Source organism: Ranitomeya imitator, chromosome 3 (assembly GCF_032444005.1).
Source record: "Ranitomeya imitator isolate aRanImi1 chromosome 3, aRanImi1.pri, whole genome shotgun sequence".
NCBI classification, from domain to species: domain Eukaryota; kingdom Metazoa; phylum Chordata; class Amphibia; order Anura; family Dendrobatidae; genus Ranitomeya; species Ranitomeya imitator.
Genome location: NC_091284.1, coordinates 94,134,851 through 94,155,178, shown reverse-complemented (window position 1 = coordinate 94,155,178; position 20,328 = coordinate 94,134,851). Strand labels below are relative to the sequence as shown.

Genomic DNA, 20,328 nt, shown 5'->3' with positions numbered 1-20,328 from the left:
AGTAAAAAAAAACAAACACTAGATACTTACCTACCGCTGTCTGTCCTCCAGCGCTGCGCTCTGCTTCTCTGCTCTCCTCCTGTACTGTCTGGGAGCCGGAAAGCAGAGCGGTGACGTCACCGCTCTGCTTTCCGGCTCACAGCCAGTACAGGAGGAGTGCAGAGCACAGCGCTGGAGGACAGACAGCTGTAGGTAAGTATCTAGTGTTTGTTTTTTTTTTACTTTTAGCATGGTAACCAGGGTAAACATCGGGTTACTAAGCGCGGCCCTGCGCTTAGTTACCCGATGTTTACCCTGGTTACCAGTGAAGACATCGCTGGATCGGTGTCACACACGCCGATCCAGCGATGTCTCCAGGGAGTCCAGCGACGAAATAAAGTTCTGTACTTTATTCAGCGACCAACGATCTCCCAGCAGGGGCCTGATCGTTGGTCGCTGTCACACATAACGATTTCATTAACGATATCGTTGCTACGTCACAAATAGCAACGATATCGTTAACAATATCGTTATGTGTGAAGGTACCTTAAAGGTACCTTCACACATAACGATATTGTTAACGATATCGTTGCTATTTGTGACGTAGCAACGATATCGTTAATGAAATCGTTATGTGTGACAGCGACCAACGATCAGGCCCCTGCTGGGAGATCGTTGGTCGCTGAAGAAAGTCCAGAACTTTATTTCGTCGCTGGATCTCCCGTGGACATCGCTGGATCGGCGTGTGTGACACCGATCCAGCGATGTCTTCACTGGTAACCAGGGTAAACATCGGGTAACTAAGCGCAGGGCCGCGCTTAGTAACCCGATGTTTACCCTGGTTACCATGCTAAAAGTTAAAAAAAACAAACAGTACATACTTACCTACCGCTGTCTGTCCTCCAGCGCTGCGCTCTGCACTCCTCCTGTACTGTCTGTGAGCCGGAAAGCAGAGCGGTGACGTCACCGCTCTGCTTTCCGGCTCCCAGACAGTACAGGAGGAGAGCAGAGAAGCAGAGCGCAGCGCTGGAGGACAGACAGCGGTAGGTAAGTATGTAGTGTTTGTTTTTTTTTACTTTTAGCATGGTAACCAGGGTAAACATCGGGTTACTAAGCGCGGCCCTGCGCTTAGTTACCCGATGTTTACCCTGGTTACCGGCATCGTTGGTCGCTGGAGAGCTGTCTGTGTGACAGCTCTCCAGCGACCAAACAGCGACGCTGCAGCGATTCGGATCGTTGTCGGTATCGCTGCAGCGTCGCTAAATGTGAAGGGGCCTTTAGGCTTTAGGTATAAACCCTGAATGTGTTTATCAGTGTAATTGTGAATTCTTCTTGACCATTCATTATTATGGTCTTCATTTATGTGTCTGCTATAAACAGACCCCCATTTCCTGTGTGGTATAAATCCTGGCTCTTGGTCCCACCTTAGAACACACTGCTCCTCTGAAGGACCTGACCCCTGTAAGGACAGTCTTCTAACATGTCCCAGTGTCCTTTTCTAACACTGTTCCGCTCTTATCTATCTTCAGCTTCCTGTTTATTTGAAAAGGAGCAGCAGATTCTTTTGTGGAATGTTTCTCTTGTTAGATACTTTTGTAGCAGCAGACTTCCTCTATGGTGGGAAAGTGTATAGTTTAGTGAGGGAGATGAAGATAGGGGCGTAAAACTGCAAAAATCTTGCTACTCTATCTCACTGATGTAGCAAAGGCAAACTTGTCACTTGGAACAACCCAAGGTGATATGACAACTCGCCTGCATTTTACATAGGGCTGCAGGTGTTTCTCTGTGCAGTCTAGACTTGACTTGAGGCCAGTGGGAATAAGCTGCGCTAATTGCTGAGTTTACCCAACCGCAGGCTTATATTTGTCTCTGTGGATTGGAAAGACAATACAAGCAGTGCTGTTTTACTCTTTACTTTGGCCTTGTCTGCATTCAGTATCCAGGTAACCTGCTGGTTGTCTTTGTTTAGTTGGATTTTTAGGTGGCAACCTTTTGGCCAAGACAACATAGGAACACTTTGTGAGCGACCTTGACGTTCAAGCTTTCTATCCACCATGTCCACATGTCCAGTAATCCTCAGTTAGAACGGATCCATTAGCAATAATTGATTTTTTTTTTTCAGGCAGGCAAAAAAAAAAAGTTGATTAACGTTTTTGTCAACATATTGCCGCTGGATCCGTTCTAAAGATGATTACTGGACAAGTGAATGTAGCCTAGAAATTATTTTGTGGTCTCAATAGGTATTTTGAGATCATAATAAGAGACGTTGGTTTTCCCCTCTTAGCCAAAGCAGATAGCCAAGGCAATCATTGCTTTCTTGTCCTGGAGACCGCCGTCATCTTCAGTGTTTGGTCAGCATATTATGCTTCCTTTTTAGAATCGTTTCTGGCTTCAAATCAACCTTATGAAAGGTTTACATCCTGACCATCCTTTTTAATGCTAATTAAATTGTCCATTTACTGGAATGGTGATGAATATCTTAAAGAGGTACACCACTCTGCTTTTCCTGTCACTGTTGGGTGCTAGCGCCATTTCAACTTGTTTTAAATGCATTTTGCACTTGGGGGTCCTTTTTTGGTGGTCAATGGGGGTCACATTGGCCGGACCCATACTGATCTAGCATATCCAGTGATGTATTGGGCTGGTCACCCTAGGCTCATGGTTAAGGCTCATACATTCTAGCGGGGATCGCTGCGTATATAATAAGCTCTACAGTACACCATGTGAATGGAAATATTCACTAAAAGCAATGCATCTGGGGAGAATACGTCTGTTCATAGTGTTGGAGCATGCCACGTTGTATTTCTTTCCTACTGAATATTCATCCGTATGAAACTGCAAGTAAGTAAAATAGTAAAGGCTCATTCACCTCTATGGAAACCGTGATGTTTTATACCAAGCAGTGTCCTAATGCAGCCATGTACATGACCCCTTAGATGAATTACGGGAGTCAAAAACATTGATGCAAAAGGCTGACGTTTGAATGAGGCCTAATTTGCCCAGTTTTATCGGGGTGTCAGAAAACAATATAACTGATCAAGCCCTCCGCTTCAGATTTGTGTGGTTTTTTGCACAAGGCTGATTTGCCATAGACCTGAGGTCTGGCAGGATTTAAAGGGGCACAATGACCAGACACAATAGGAAGTTGCAATGTTTTGAATCTGAGGATTTCAACGTAAGCTCGTTAGATGTAGCTGGACCTCTTGGAACTTTTTTGTTTTTATTATTTTTGTCCACCTTTCCAGGAACATAAATGAACCTGGAATGGGATCCCTCAGGTTTTCTTACCCAACGGCCCGTCATACTGTCATAGATCAGGTAATATTGGAAGCCATGACACTTATGTGAGAAGAGGATTAGCAGCGTGCAGGGGTGCCACATCATTCCTGGTAATTGGCCGTATAGTGTGTCCTCTGTACACAGCCTGTCTGCTCTTTCCTTTGTTATGTTACTCCGCAGACCTATGAGCAGAAAGTATTACCTCAAGTACAAAGTCTAGCAGACTTGTTAATCACGTCCTGTGTTCCCGTGCTGTTTACCCGGCGAGTTGTCATACAAGACGCGTCACTTGTTAGCACACATGGTATAACTGCGTTTAGTCATGTTACATTAGACACCCATTGTAAAGTGACGTACTGGACAGCTCAGGGCTTTAGGGTTCTGTTCATGTGGGGCCAGTTTGGGACCGAAATGTGGTGTTCTGCTATATAATGGTGCATGTAGGTGTAAATCGGTACATCGCTGCACCTTAACAAGGTCCATCGCTGCACCTTAACAAGGTCCATCGCTGCACCTTAACAAGGTCCATCGCTGCACCTTAACAAGGTCCATCGCTGCACCTTAACAAGGTCCATCGCTGCACCTTAACAAGGTCCATCGCTGCACCTTAACAAGGTCCATCGCTGCACCTTAAGGGTATGTTCACACGTTCAGGATTTCCATCCTTTTTTTTTCCTGACTGTTTTTTAAAAAACTGCAGCTCTTGGCAGAAAACGCAGGTCCTTTTTTTGGTCCTTTTTTGGTCCGTTTTTGATGCGTTTTTTGATGCGTTTTTTGATGCGTTTTTTTTATGCAGTTTTCTAGCCAGAGTCTGTGTGTTTTCTAGGAATTTTTTTAGGGTTAAAATGGCTGAAAATACCCTAACCCTACCCCTAACCCTACCCCTAACCCTACCCCTAACCCTACCCCTAACCCTACCCCTAACCCTAACCCTACCCCTAACCCTAACCCTACCCCTACCCCTATTCTAACCTTAGTGAAAAAAAAAAAAAAAAAAAAATTCTTTATTTTTTTTATTGTCCCTACCTATGGGGGTGACAAAGGCCTAAGGCCATGTTCACACAGTGCGTTTTTTACCGCGGAACCGCGGCGGTTTTGCCGCTGCGGTTCCGCAGCTGTTTTCCATGCAGGGTACAGTACACTGTACCCTATGGAAAACAGGACACACTGTGCACATGGTCCGGAAATTGTAAAAAAAAAGACGCGCTGAATAGCTCCCGGAAAAAAGAAGGAGCATGTCAATTCTTTTTCCGGAGCCGCAGCGGTTCTGCACCCATAGACCTCCATTGTGAGGTCCAAACCGCAGTAAAACCCGCAGATCAAAAATATATCTGCGGGTTTTACTGCGATTTGATGTGCAGAACCGCTGCAGCAGGAAGTGCGGGGAGCGGGCGGAAGTGCGTGGGCGGAGTGTGGCTGCCCCCCCCGTGTTCCGATCCCGCCCCCCCGTGCTCCGATGCCCCCCCCCAGTGCTCCGATGCCCCCCCCTAGTGCTCTGATGCCCCCCCCGTGCCCTAATCTCCCCCCCTTATACTCACCCGGCGTCCCGGTGTCCGTCCGGCCGTCTTCTCCCTGGGCGCCGCCATCTTGCAAAATGGCGGGCGCATGCGCAGTGCGCCCGCCGAATCTGCCGGCCGGCAGATTCGTTCCAAAGTGCATTTTGATCACTGAGATATAACCTATCTCAGTGATCAAAATTAAAAAATAGTAAATGACACCCCCCCCCCTTTGTCACCCCCATAGGTAGGGACAATAAAAAAAATAAAGAATTATTTTTTTTTTTTTCACTAAGGTTAGAATAGGGGTAGGGGTAGGGGTAGGGTTAGGGTTAGGGTTAGGGTTAGGGGTAGGGTTAGGGGTAGGGTTAGGGGTAGGGTTAGGGGTAGGGTTAGGGGTAGGGGTAGGGTTAGGGTATTTTCAGCCATTTTAACCCTAAAAAAATTCCTAGAAAACACACAGACTCTGGCTAGAAAACTGCATCAAAAAAACGCATCAAAAAACGCATCAAAAACGGACCAAAAAAGGACCAAAAAAAGGACCTGCGTTTTCTGCCAAGAGCTGCAGTTTTTTAAAAAACAGTCAGGAAAAAAAAAGGATGGAAATCCTGAACGTGTGAACATACCCTAACAAGGTCCACGCTGCACCTTAACAAGGTCCGCGCTGCACCTTAACAAGGTCCGCGCTGCACCTTAACAAGGTCCGCGCTGCACCTTAACAAGGTCCGCGCTGCACCTTAACAAGGTCCGCGCTGCACCTTAACAAGGTCCGCGCTGCACCTTAACAAGGTCCGCGCTGCACCTTAACAAGGTCCACGCTGCACCTTAACAAGGTCCACGCTGCACCTTAACAAGGTCCATCGCTGCACCTTAACAAGGTCCGCGCTGCACCTTAACAAGGTCCGCGCTGCACCTTAACAAGGTCCGCGCTGCACCTTAACAAGGTCCGCGCTGCACCTTAACAAGGTCCGCGCTGCACCTTAACAAGGTCCGCGCTGCACCTTAACAAGGTCCGCGCTGCACCTTAACAAGGTCCGCGCTGCACCTTAACAAGGTCCGCGCTGCACCTTAACAAGGTCCGCGCTGCACCTTAACAAGGTCCATCGCTGCACCTTAACAAGGTCCATCGCTGCACCTTAACAAGGTCCATCGCTGCACCTTAACAAGGTCCGCGCTGCACCTTAACAAGGTCCGCGCTGCACCTTAACAAGGTCCACGCTGCACCTTAACAAGGTCCACGCTGCACCTTAACAAGGTCCACGTTGCACCTTAACAAGGGGCCACGTTGCACCTTAACAAGGGGCCACCCTTGTTTAACAGCTTACTAACCCCAGTCCATGAACAATGATGGGGCAGAGTGATCACCAATATGATTATTCTGTCCCCTGACAGCATTATGTCCACAGGACAGGACGATGTGCTGCCATAAAAAAAATAATTTCTAGTATAATTGAGTAAATCGCTTGACAATTGAGCATTTTGCATATTTGTCTGGTGACTCCCGGACACATGTCCATCTAATATCGGATCATCAAAATGCGTCATAAAACTGTATAGATGTAAGGTTTATACTGCTCCACAAACAAAAAAATTCACATATTTTGGAGCATATTTCAGTAGAAGAAATGAAACACATCTAGTACTTGTGTACACAAACCTATACAAATCTCCTGTTCTTGAGGTCCTCAACCCCTTATACTTGTCTGATATGTACAGGAACTGTCCTGGTTCCCATGCTTTGTAATGTTCCATTCACTACTTTAAATTGGGTGTTTCTTAATCAGAATGCTGCCAGCACTATAAGTGCTACACTTCTTTTCCATCCCAGCTTGCATTGCTTCTGCATTTGCTGCACAGAACTGAAATTTAAGTACAAAGACTCAGTCGCTGTCATCGGTCTCTGAGTATAGTGATGGATTACACCTGACAACAGGCAGTGGGTAGCAAGTCAGAAGGGAGACACCTAGTGTCAGTTATTTTTTAAGTAAAGTAATTTGCAAACTGTTTAGCACATTACAAAATGAGCAAATTGTCTGAAAATCCAAGACCGTTTGAAGAGGTTGTCTCATTGTAGTTAAACGAGTGAGATGGAAAAAAGTTCTAAATGTCATTGGTCAAAGCCAGCGTCTCTTTGTTCTCTCTGGATTTTGGCTACAAATGGTCGGCATTGACCTGCTGTAACAATCGTACATGACACCCGTAGGTGCGGAACATAATCCCGGAGGCCTCCGATTGTTTAGCATCCTGATGGCCGGCAACAGTTTTATACTACGTAGGCAGAGAAAGTCTCACCTTTTTGTATATTTTTATGTCCAGTGCTTTTTCCTTGGTTATGTTGGAGGTGGTGATGGCGAACTCAGTCGAGGGGTTCAAGAGAGGCCTGGATGTCTTCCTGGAGCAGAACAATATTGTATCATACAATTATTAGGTTCTGTAGAAGGACGTAGATCTGGGTATTTATTATGATGGAATATAGGCTGAACTGGATGGACAAATGTCTTTTTTCGGCCTTACTAACTATGTTACTATGTTACTATGTTTTTATGTTTATGGTGTGTTGTTTTTTTGTTTGTTTTTTTTTTGCTGTACAGCTCACAGGTCAGCACTGGTTGTACAGGCTTGGCGAGTTGAAATTAACACTCATCCAAGAGGGAGTATTTTTAGAATTTTGTTTTCAAGAAAGTTTTGCCCCGAAGGATAACATCTATGAAAACGTCATGGAAGCAGCATTTCTGGGAACCTGTGATACTGATTAAAGATGTGCATAAGTAAAGGTTACACATATTTATCCCATGGTATAAGTATGCGTGCTATTTAGTAAATAGTTGACAGGTCGCGGTACAGGGTTTCTAGGGGGGGGAAGAAAATTGAACCCCTTTTGTATCCATATAACCCCTTTTAATGAGGACTGATAAGCGCATTAAAACTTTCACGTTGCCGCATAGTTGACTAGTTGGGATCAGCCGTCTGACTAATGTGTATGGGGGTCCGCAGACTCCCCAACAGCAGCCTTGGCCACCAGCCTGAGCAGTAAAAGGTGGTATTTGCTGCCCCTGTAATTATCCATATGGCCGGCTCCTCGTGCACTTGTCCACACGGCTACGATTTGTTTTCATGTTAACCATTAACGGAATAGTTTATTTTTCCCCAGGCTGAATTGCTGAGACTTGGCCCATAGACTGCTCGTATGCTCACAACTTTTTACGACTGTAAGCTCTGATTGCAGTTTTTCCCCTCTTTATTAACCACGCTAAGAGCCGAAGACATTTTTTTTTATAAACCTGAAACAAAGAATCTGTTGACCAACACAAATAAATTGTGCATGATAAGCAGGTCAGATGGTAGAAGACAAAGGACAATAGCTGTAGGCTGCTATTCACTGGTGCCCAAAAACTGTAAATATTCATATCCAGTCACCCACGAGTGGCATTACAATATAGAGTGCCTTGTCATGGGCGATGACATTATAATGCCTATTCTTCTCTAAGCCGCTATTTTATTTTGAACCATCTCAAAATGATCTCAGTCATGTTCTTTCTTCATGCAGTAAGTGAGGGGATCCTTCAACTTTCCGGGTAAGTGAGAAGTCCTCTTGGGAAATGCAGACCGCACAATATATATCAAGCTCTTTCTTCACCTCCGTTGTCAACTCGGTGTTTATTGAGTCTAGTTTTGGACTAATTTTCTGGTCAGTAGTTTGGTACCTTTTTTACTTTGATGTTGTCTCTATGGTGGAGGATCCTTACTATTTAAGTAGAAGGCACGGCTGTGCGTAAGGTAGGTTTGCAAGTATGTGAAGTACAGTTCTTGGGATTGTCAATCAGCAGAGCCAGGAAAGTGTTGTATCATGACAGTGGTTAAGAGCCTGTTGACCTAAACACAAGGTTTATCTTCTCAGAAGCACAGATTCTGGGCAATCTTTCCTGCCTTTGTTCCAGATCTCATTGTATTGATAAGGGGGCTCAGCAGGCTGGTGCCTGGCTTACATCTGATGAGAGGAACCACATTGCTTTGTTTGCTACTGCACATCTTCATTTGCACAGGGTCCAGGGGAGTTGTTTGAGATATACGAGGAGATAACTTCTGTTTGATGGCCAAAGCTTATTAATGAGTCTGTGTAAATAGGATTGGTAGTCTCAAATTCCACATTAGATCTAAAGGCCCCCCATACACATTAGTTGGCTGTAGGCCATACAGTGGTTTGACCAAGTCCCCCATATACAGGGGCGCACTGCTGAGCTTTCCCGTGTTCTCTGAGAGAGCCACTGCCGAACTCCTCCAGCAGCAGTTTTATTCCCATAGATTCAAAGGATTGGCAATCTGTAACCCAAGATGCCGGGTCCTTCTCTTCCTCTCTAAAGTGCATGCCTTTTAGATTTTTGCACAGGTCAGGAGAGAAAACGTTGGACCTGGTGTATTGGAGTATGGTCCGTGCTTCTTTGACGTGTCAAACCGGCCTTACACAGTGTTGGAAGAGTGAAATAAAACAAAAAGTTGCAAGTTTTGCAAAAATTGATCAGTAAAATTCTGGTGTGCAGAAAATCATGTGGATGGGGGGGGGGGTATCGGAGTACATCTGCAGCAAATTTTTCATCTTTTCAAAAAGTCGCTCATGATATATCAGATGGAAACCCTAAGCCCCACCAATGCCACACTCCATTCCTCCCCAAAAAAAACATTTAATAAGTGCGAATAGAAGAATTTAGTGCAATAAAAAAAAGCACAGGACGCCAAAAGCTCAGTAAAAAAAAATTGCAATAATTCATTGGCCATTCGTTTTTTTTATTTGGTCTCTGTGTCAGGTACGGCCCTGCGCTGGGCCTAACATACTATATTTGTATAAGGGTACCGTCACACAGTGCAATTTTCATCGCTACGACGGCACGATTCGTGACGTTCGAGCGATATAGTTACGATATCGCAGTGTCTGACACGCTCCTGCGATCAGGGACCCCACTGAGAATCGTACGTCGTAGCAGATCGTTTGAAACTTTCTTTCGTCGTCTAGTGTCCCGTTGTGGCGGCATGATCGCATGGTGTAACATATATCGTATACGATGTGCGCATAGTAACCAACGGCTTCTACATCGCACATACGTCATGAAATTATCGCTCCAGCGTCGTACATTGCAAAGTGTGACAGCAGTCTACGACGCTGGAGCGATATTGTTACGATGCTGGAGCGTCACGAATCGTGCCGTCTTAGCAATGAAAATTGCACTGTGTGACGGTACCCTGTGTGTGGCTATACTATAATAGATGGGTTGTTAATGCTAACTTTGTGAAATGTCCTCTCCTGAAGGACTGAAAGACTTTATCTGTAAAGTTCACACTACCTTGTTTCAGAAATTCTACAGATTGACCTCATTGCATTTCAGCAGGTGAAATCCATGGTGAAACTGTAGAATAGCATGGCGTGCCGTGGACGTCAGATCCGCTGTCTGATCATTTTCTGTTGCAAATTTTCACTGCAGCATATGAAAATAAAATCCCATCCACAATGCTGGTCAGATTTTTCACCCATAGTGGATGATCCCCCTTAATAATAATTTTTTTTTTTTCAGTACTTGTTCAGTTTTCTTCTCCTCTCCTTTCCTGAGAGCAAGAGAGTCCGCTTCCTAATTCAGACAAAGTCATCGGGGTCTTGCTGCTTTTTTCAGCTGGCAAGTTCTGGGCATACCACAGCTAAATATAGTGTTGTCTACACTTGACTAATATGGAAAGGGACAGTATATTGACCTCAGGCAATCTCCCCGTCAGCGTACAGTAGACGCCCTGTCCCTTAGCATTGAACGGCTTCATAAATGTTCTGACACGGACAGTGGCGCTGAATGCCAGCTGGCCACAGTACAGCGACATACTGTTCAAAACGCTCTGGATGTTAGCTTTGTACAGGAAACGTACCGAGAAGTTTACTTTGCTCCATAAGCTCTAGTTATTGTAGGAATTAACTGCTTTAAAAACTTCTGCATGCTGAAAAAAAAAAATCTAATGGTGACTGTGGGAAAACTAAGTGACAACCCTAGTAGGAGCTGAAGTGTTGGCCATATTGGTTGTCAAGCGGCTCTTCCATTAAGTTAATGCAAATATAAGAAAAAAAAAGTGAAGTGATGGAGCCGGCAATTTATTTTAGGAGAATGTTTGCTTTATTACTTATTTCTAACACAGGAAACTAATAAGAGAATTTTAACTTTAATACAGAATTTCTGACCAAATCTGTGTAAGGAAATGACATTATGAACTGGTAGCCTTTCTATTAGAATATCGGACAGTATAAATAATGGGTTTTAGGAAAATTTCTGAATTCTTTTGAGTTTCTAAATTTCATTAAAAAAAAGCCACAGCTTTTTACATGTTAGCAGTCCATGGTCCAAGGGGAATCCCATAGAAGCATACCCTTAGATCAGTGATCCACCAACCTTTCTGAGAGCCACATTCAGCTTTGAAAGAGGGTCGCGAGCTACATCCGGCTCTCGCGCCCCCCTCACAGTAGAGACACACAGCCCCCATTACTGGTATGACGGCCAAAGCTTTTCCAGAGAAATCACCCCCAAAGCAGTGTACCAAGATCCAGGGGTTCCCACAATACCTCCATTCTGTATTCTCGCATCAATCGCTCCCACCACACTGTCACATCCATCTTCACCTCCTCTGACAGGTCGTATCATCTGGTCTCCAGCACACCATACTTAATCTCCAAAGCCAGAATAAGCACATTCAGATCTATTTTGTGCAGGTCTGACTTGCAAAATTCACAGTCTGGAGACCTGCTCGTCATACTTTGCTAGATCTGATGCTAATGCACCAAGCTGGCAGGCAGCTGCGAGCCGCACATCACTGGCCCGCGAGCCACAGGATCGGAACCTCTGCCTTAGAGTAATGTCTGCTAAACTCGCCGATGTCGACAGCCTAATGTGTATTGGGGGCCCCGGACATCTTATCAGGGGGGATGTCAATTGGGCATGTCCAATTTTGGACTGCCGATCACATTGTTCTCGTGGAGATAAGCCATTGTCAGACATGTGTGGTGACGGCTTTTTCATAAAGAACTCAGGAGCGCTCAGCCGAACGATCCTATGAATCTGAAAGCTGGCCGATGCATCGTTCGGCCTACAGCCATCTAATGTGTATGGCCGCACTCCAGACCAAAACACAACCTCAGTATAGGTGTATGAGGATGTTGGAGTCTGTAGACACATGGCTGTTCCTAAAAACTGGCCTAAGAGTATATTCCCACACTGTATTACAGCTGCAGAAACCCACCCTAGCGAATAGGCTGTTGTCAGAATTGTACCGTTTAGGTGCGTATTTCGTCCTTGGCATTGCAGCTGGTGAAATCTCCAGTAATGTCCACAGGATAAATGAATCTGCTGCTAATTTCAGTTGACACTTCTAGAATCTCATGTAGAACGGTCGTATAGTAAAATGTTACGGTAATTTTCCATCTGGAAAAATCCACTGCATTTACACACCTCCTTATTTTTCTCATGTAGTTGATCATATATGGTACGTAATGTTTTCTATCCTTCTTCAATATCCCAGAAATTCGGTAAACGTCGTCACCATCTCTCCAGTCCTCGGGTTACACATTTCAGCCATGTATCCAGGATGAGAGTCTCATGCGAAAACATGTGACTGACCCTTAGTTTGTTTCAGAACGATTTTTCATCTCGTGACCCTGCAGCTGTTTTCTGAAAGGGCGGCCCTGTTTGAAAATGCTAAATATTTTAATGTCTTGTGCTTTAAAAATAGTAACCGAGCGGGAAGAAGTCAGTGGCGGGTCCCCTGTTTACTGCATACTGTCAGGCAGCCATCTTGTGCTGTGAAGAATACGATCCTATTCATGAGGAAGGAGATTGTCTATTCATAAAGAACTAATGACTATTCTGGGGGGCTTTGATGTATGTGGCTTCAGATGAAATTGAGGAGCCTTTTTCTTCTGAAGATTTCTTCAGTGTTTCCACAACAAAATGGCTGTCAAGCCCACGTCTTTTTTTACCTCATGGATGGCTATAGTTTGCTCTAGGATCAGACAACATATGAATCGGTTTTGTGCTAGTATTAAGTTTTCACTCTGGCCTCTGACTGAACCTAATCTGTAGAGACCAATTCTCCGCAGTTATGTGGTTATCATCACAAACAGGATTTTGGTGGAAGGTAACACCTACGTGGGAACCACAGGATCCGCCATTCACAATAGGTGATAGTCACAGCTCCCCTCCCTGCACAGTGACCTCTGCACAGATCACAACACATGCCTGCAACACTTTCTCTCCTGAGCTGCCTCAGGCGACATGGCTGCCTCCATAATCTTGTACAAAAAATATTCTGAAAAAAGTGTTAGTCATTACTGTGCGCAGACAGTGTAATGAGCGAAAGGTATTTATATAGTTAATTGCATTACTATTACACTACCATTCATTGTCTGCTTTTATGTATGTTTATTTCTTGAATGTGCACGTTGCCTGCGGATCAGTATAACATGGCTTCAGGCATTGAGGTTTGGGTATTGCTCAGGTTGCCCACGCTCTGCTTATTATAAGAAAGGGTTAATGTACAGCGCTGCCCTCTTAATTCCCGCACACACGCTGAGGTCTTTGGTTCACAGATGTTTCATGCAAATATATATTTTTACAGAACACTTTCCCACGCTCACTGTTCATGTTGCTCACTCAGGAGACGCCGTCCCTCCACCATTTCACCCCGGTGCATCTTTTCTTTCTATCGTTCGTCACTATTTCCGTTTTGTCCGACGTGATATTGTGTAGCAGTATTTTTTTTATAGCTGCCATGGCGGAGTGATGGGCTGTTTGTCACATGTGGTAAAACAAAACCTACATTTGCGCTGAATTTGTGGCCGCAGTGGTTTTTTGATGATATCCTGCTTCGGATCACATCTGGGCCCCCGTGAGCTTGTGCAGGATCCTCTGCTGACACGGGGAGAGCCGAGATTTCCAGGGAGTGGGAAAAGGTGCCGAAAAAAACGGGAGTTCTCCTTCAGAGAGGAAGCAGGCCGATACTCTGCTTATCTTCATTTCTGCACAGAAGCACAAAATGATTTCTCACGCTACCTTCCGCCTTCTTCATGGACAAAAAATACACTTGAGTAATGGAACAGGGCGCTGCTCTGTTTTCACCTATTGTAAAACTTCACTAGTGAATGGATACGGGTCATCGCTCCATAAGAAATTTCCTGAAAATTTCTATTTAATTTGAAATTTTCTCCTCTGGATTTTTTATCAAGTGCCTAGAAGGTGTTTAAAAAAAAGAAATAACCTGTCCTAGGCTTTCACCTGACTCCTTATTTCGACACCTCAGAGCCCCGACCCACTGAGCAGATCTTCAATATTTAATAATGCACTGAGACCCTCTCTGTACGCTTGGGGGCACAATGCCTTTCATACTGTAAACGTAAATGTCGTGCTATGACCATGACGTGACTGTTTGGTTATCCTTGCCTGAAGAGCCTCCGAAGACCGGCACAGAGTAATGGAGCTATAGTGGGATCAGGTGAGAACCTGGGCAGGTGTGTTTAGTGGTTGTTTTTGTAAAGATTTTAGCTTTTTCGGCCCTTGATTTCTTATGCTTGAGGGCCTGGAGAATTTGCTGGCTGACATTGGGCGAATCTGCCGGCCGACACTGGGCGAATCTGCCGGCCGACACTGGGCGAATCTGCCGGCCGACACTGGGCGAATCTGCCGGCCGACACTGGGCGAATCTGCCGGCCGACACTGGGCGAATCTGCCGGCCGACACTGGGCGAATCTGCCGGCTGACACTTGTCCACAGGTTGCGTGTGGTATTACAGCCAAGCCCAATTTAATTGCGCCAAGCTGAACACAACCTCTGGACTAGTGTGGTGTGGTTTCTGGAAGGTTTTTTTTTTATAAAAAAAAAAAAAACTTTGTCCTTGTTGTTCAATTACAATCAATCCCCTCTATAGTAGAATAACCAGATAACTTTATTTGCTTGTTTCCCAACAGTGTAGGTTCCCTCTACATAACCAAATCTCTTGCTGGACAGATGTTCGGTACAGGTAGTATTTGATGGGATTTGATATTTCTCCACTTTTGTTTTTATGGTGGTGGTGTCGGGTGGGAGGAAGGTTCCCCGATGAGGCCACCTTATCGTCATCCCTCATCACTTCCTCCGCAGCTGGGCACATCACACATACAATATGGCAGATCATTACAGCCTGGAGGCTTCTGGTGATGTTTCGCAATGTTAACATGGTTTCCTCTTTCTTTTGAAGTGATCTGCGGAAAAGCATCACTTCTGGGTCTGTGCCCGTTCTGCTGTAGGTTATGGGAGCAGAGTTGGCATAAGTGACCGTATTACAAAACCCAGGTGTCTTTCTTATTTGTTCCTCTTTCGATGGGGAAGTGGTAATTTTATACCTACTAATTGCCGTAGTATTAAATCTTTTCACTTTGTACATGATGAAACCATATAAAAGAGAAGCGCTGTAAGCAAGGCTGGAAATTTAACTCCTTCATCACGTTTCACATGTAGAATGGTTTGGGGCAGACTTTAGGCTTTCCCACAGACCTTGACATAATGTATAGTACTGCAATACTGGTCACGTTTGCCTTCTAGAATTTGATGGCGACAAGCCTTGATAGCGGCCATCTGATTTTTTTCCTTAAAAGCAAATTTATTCAATTGGGAAGGCAGATGTTAATATCTTTAGGTGACCCTTTTATTCTAGATTATGTTCCATTTTTTGGGGGGGTGTTTTGCCACAGTTTTTTGAGAATTGTTGCAAATTTGCAGTGTTTTTATGCAGACCGTCCCTGACTCTACCAGTCAAAAAACAGAAGCGTATTCAATGGGCTGAGACTTTGCTTTTTGGGAATGACTTATTCTAGACTTCTGTTCTTGGTTGGAGGACTCCATTGCGAATGAGGCCGAATGTTTCCACCCAGCAGCACCTGCCGCAGTTTATGTATCGGTGATTCCGCTAAATACGATGCATGTCTGAGACCGATTAACGCCGAGTGATTAGTAAAGAAAGGACTGTGACAGGCCCATGTTAGTCCTCCGTCCCAGGCAGCTGTGCTGCTCCCAGCCATACGGTTCACGTTCAGGGCACCCCTTAAATACCTGACATGCTGCAGCACAGCTCTGCCTGCAGAGCACTCATCCATCTGCTGGCCCCAGCGATTTCGGGGAACTGTCATTGCCTCACTTAGTGTTGGATGTATGCATACTTTACAAGTGCTACAAGAGATAATAAAAACGCACCTCTTGGGGTATATGCACATGTAAGAATTTCTTGCAGAAAATTCCTGAAGAAAACCGGACGTTTTCTGCAAGAAATCCGCATGCGGTTTTCACGACTTTTTTTCGAGTTTTTAACGCGTTTTTTTGCGCGAGCTTTCCCAATGCATTATATAGCGGGGAAAACGCAAAATTTATGAACATGCTGCATTTACCATGATGCGTTTTTTTTTCGCGACAAAAACGCATTATGTGCACAAAAATTGCCGAATGTATTCTAAATGATAGGATGCATATGTATACGTTTTTTATGCGTTATCGCGTTTTTATAGCGGAAAAAGATGGGAAAAAAACGCAATGTGTGCACACAGCCTTAACAGAATGAAGCTTGTGTGAACAGGTGCACATATACATATACAAACTGCAGCAGCAGCACACTGTGTCCGCCAGGATAGGGACCAACCAATACATGAAATATAAACTTCACTACTGCCGTATAGACTTACCGTACTTGAATCCAGTTTAGTTGGTGCACAAGTTGGCCAATTCTTGTGCCCATTAGCCACCACAAGCAGATCTTTATTTTCAGATAGGTCTCCCTTGGGCTAAAAATCTTCAAATTTAAAGAGCAGGTAGGATTCCGCGCTAGTTAAAACAGCTTTAGGGCTCATGTAGATGATCGGATGTGTCATGTCCCGATTTCTAATCGGACGGTACTGTCCCATGTTAATCCATAGGACTGTTCAGATGGGCAATTTCTTTTTAGCTTTTCAACTGTCCTAAGAAAAAATAATTGCAGCATCCACTACCTCCTGAGTCTGAGACTAGCTTATTCAAGTCTATGGGTGCATAAAAAAAGGAACATCCAAGTGGCGTCCAATTTTTATGAATACATTTCTATTGTATACCTGGGAAACTGTATGTGTGTGCATTTTAATATGTTTTTATACAATAGAAGTGCTCTAACTTTCTGATATACAGTGTATGCGCTAAAAATATTACATTTCATGCTGTGATATTGGAGTCTTGCTGCAACGACGGGCGTTTTTTGTGCCCACTCCTTCTTCCGCAAATCTGTTCATCTGTTCTTTACACACAAGTCAGTGGATCTTGTTTCAGTGAGGGAAGTAAAGATGGGGCATGCTGCTTTTCGATATGCCTGATACTATTTTTCTCTCTTAGTAGATCCCAGAGGTGTCTGATAGCAGCTTACATAGAGGGGGACATAGAGAATAACAATTGACTGAATAGATTCTTACAGGAATTTTGTCTTTGGAGCAAAAACTGCACATAAACTCTCCAAATCCTCCTCAAAAACCTTAGCTTCCACCTCAAAAATACTGTGTGAACATGCCCTTAGAAAACCATTACTGCACCAATTAGTATAATCTATGATTCAATGATTATGAAAATTATATTCTAATACAGATTTAATTGAATGTTATTTGCTTTCATTACAGCATCAGCGAAAGTTTCCTGACGGTGAAAGGTGCTGCCTTATTCCTTCCACGTGGAAATGGCTCATCTACCCCAAGAATCAGCCATCGGCGCAACAAGCATGCAGGTAGGTATTTGCAAATCTCTATTATGTAGCTGTTTTTCTTGAATTTGCTGATTATTAAGCCCATCAACTACAAAATCACACTCTTGTGTGTGGCTTTTTTGTGACTTATTGCTCCATTGAAGTCACACGACTATTTTCAATGTGATTTGGCTGTGAGTCGTGTGGGATTCAGGACGAACTACACCCACTTGGACAGGGCTGCCGTGATGGTCTGTGCAACACCAATTCTCAGACTAGTGAAGTTACAGATTTGTATATGCATGTGTGTGTATATATATATATATATATATATATATAGATAGATAGATAGATAGATAGATAGAGTGGTCCAAAAGTAGGTGGACAGTATGTGTAATAGTGGTATGAAGGGGGAGATATATCAAACATGGTTTAGCAACCAATCAGATTCCACTTTTCATTCTTCACAGACTCTTTGGAAAATGAAAGGTGGGATCTGATTGGTTGCTAAGGGCAACTGAGTCAGTTTCACTTTACACCATGTTTGATAAATCTCCCCCTTCATAATCCTATTACACATACTGTCCACCCACTTTTGGTCCGCCCTGTATATATATATATATATATATATAATATACCGAATTGTATGGCAGGGTTCACATGTCTGTGAAACATGGTCCATCCTCAGATCGGAATCACCGGCCCGACCGCCATGGCTCTTGACCTGAGCCAACTCCATCATAGTCACATATGAGGCAGGCGGCTCAGGTCAGGAGACCCAGCAGTCAGGTCTGGTATTCTCATCCGAGGATGGTCCATGTTTCATGAACATCTGCAACCGGCCTTGGTAACATTTAAGATGCCGTTAATCCGTTTCTTCTTTAATTGCATGTTCAAAAGTAATTAAAATGACTTACTGACTTTAAGACATAATTTTTTTAAGCCCCTAATTTAAAAAAAAAAAAATACTAATTTTCTTGCTTTCAAATTGACACAATGACGTAAAGCCTACAGTGCCATCTCCATGGTGTGCATCATATAATAAAATGATCTGAAATAAGTGCCATTACGGTATATTGTGACCCTGTAAATGTGTATATTTGGTAAATCTTTCCAAGAAATACATTGTCAGAGTGCAGTGATGTTGTGGATGTTTCTAAGTACACTGCGAGAACTGGTTTTGCAGGAAGATGTCATTTATTTAGTTTTTCTCCTATTTTCCCCAAGTGTTTGGCTTCAGGTGCTCTCGCTCCTTTGTCGATCATTGTGTGACAATACAGTACATGATCGAACAATACCCAACACGATGGAAAAATACAGCGCAGCCAGAGACGCCCAACAATGGCCTTCACCCTTCATTATCCTATACACGTATTGTCTGCTCACAAGACAATTACTATAAAATCCCGGATGTGCTTACCTGGACTTTGTTGGCAAAATTGCTTTATTTATAAGCTGCCTTCCCCTTTGATGTGTTTATTCTATAATTCGTTTCCCATTTTAGATTATGCACTTTATTCTGGGAACTTAATTTCTCCATATATTTAGATAGAAGAGTGCGTTCATCCATAGGCTGCCACTGTGTGGCGTCATCTAGTGGTCACGTCTCAATGAGGCGTGAAACGGAGGTTATAAGCTCTGATCTGTATGTAATGTATATGCTGGTGTTATACACGTATCAGGAAATAAATGAGTGCAAAATATAGACCACTACTGTCACCAGGCTGGCTGCAAGGTCATAGTTGCATTCTATAAAGCATATTTTAGATATAAGTGCTCTTTAAGGGCTTGTCCTCTTTCAGAAAATGGGACCCCAAATGCAATGAAATGCTTAAGATATCTGGTACACACCCTTCTTGTGACAGCCGTCCCCCGCTGCTCCAGTCCTCAGTGTTCTGGGTGACCTCACGTGGACAAAACGCATCACTGCTGCAGCCAATCGTTGAGCTCAGCGGCTGTGCCGAGATAGTGATTGGCTAAATCAATGATGCGCTTTCGATGGGACATGACCGCTGCAGCCAAACCTCTGAGACCGGAGCAGCTGCGGTGAGCCATCGCTAGACCCTGGGAGGGAGAGTACCTGCTGTTTGTTATTTTAGGTATTTCATAACATTTGGTATCCACTTTTCTGAAATTAAACAACCCCCTTTAATAACATTTCCTGATATATAAGTTCATACACTTCCAGTGTTCACTTTTTTTATCGGATTCATTTGGAAAGCTGCCAACTTGTGTAATATGGCCATGTGCTCCCATTCAGTCTACAGAATGGTGCCGTTTTTGGCGTCTCTGACCAGTACGTGCAGTGGTGTAGCATAAGTTACCAGCACCCAAGGGGAAAGCAAGTATTGGCGCCCGTTACCCATTAATAATGCCCTCTTTAGTGTCCAACCAAAGCTATGCCACCTTTGCATCACCCCCTGCAATAAAGGTTTCTACTCCCCTAATCCGAGCGTCCCTTTCTCCCCTGCACAGAGCAGGCATGCCTTGACCTACTTGATCTTGGACGCTGAGATCTTGTGGACCTTACCGCAGCCTGCGACCTACAGGACAGACATTGGTGGGTTAGAGACGCAATGACTCCCTGTCCGCTCTACACCAGGATCAATCACCGTTTCCAAGCACACAGCGTCAGAGCCGATCTGTGGCACCATGTTTGACTTACTATGGGAGATCCACCCAGTGGTATGCAATGTATCTACAGCATGGACAGATCAGAACCGGAGCGGTGCATGCACAGTGGTGGAAAGCATCCATAGACAGAGGTGACTAAGGGTGCAGCTTCTCCATGTTGTGCAATGCTGCTTTTCGATAGTTTTCATTGGACACCGTG

The 20,328-nt window shown here is 44.3% G+C and overlaps 1 protein-coding gene across 3 annotated transcripts in view; it reads left to right on the top strand.

Moving 5' to 3' along the window:
* The window catches only part of SSH2 (slingshot protein phosphatase 2), a 234,243-nt gene that overhangs the window by 176,908 nt on the left and 37,007 nt on the right, over nucleotides 1-20,328 (top strand). For all 3 annotated transcript variants that reach the window (XM_069761157.1, XM_069761159.1, XM_069761158.1), the window contains one exon: nucleotides 17,434-17,537. In XM_069761157.1, coding sequence (XP_069617258.1) covers nucleotides 17,434-17,537 — 104 coding nt within the window. The remainder of the gene's footprint in view (nucleotides 1-17,433; nucleotides 17,538-20,328) is intronic.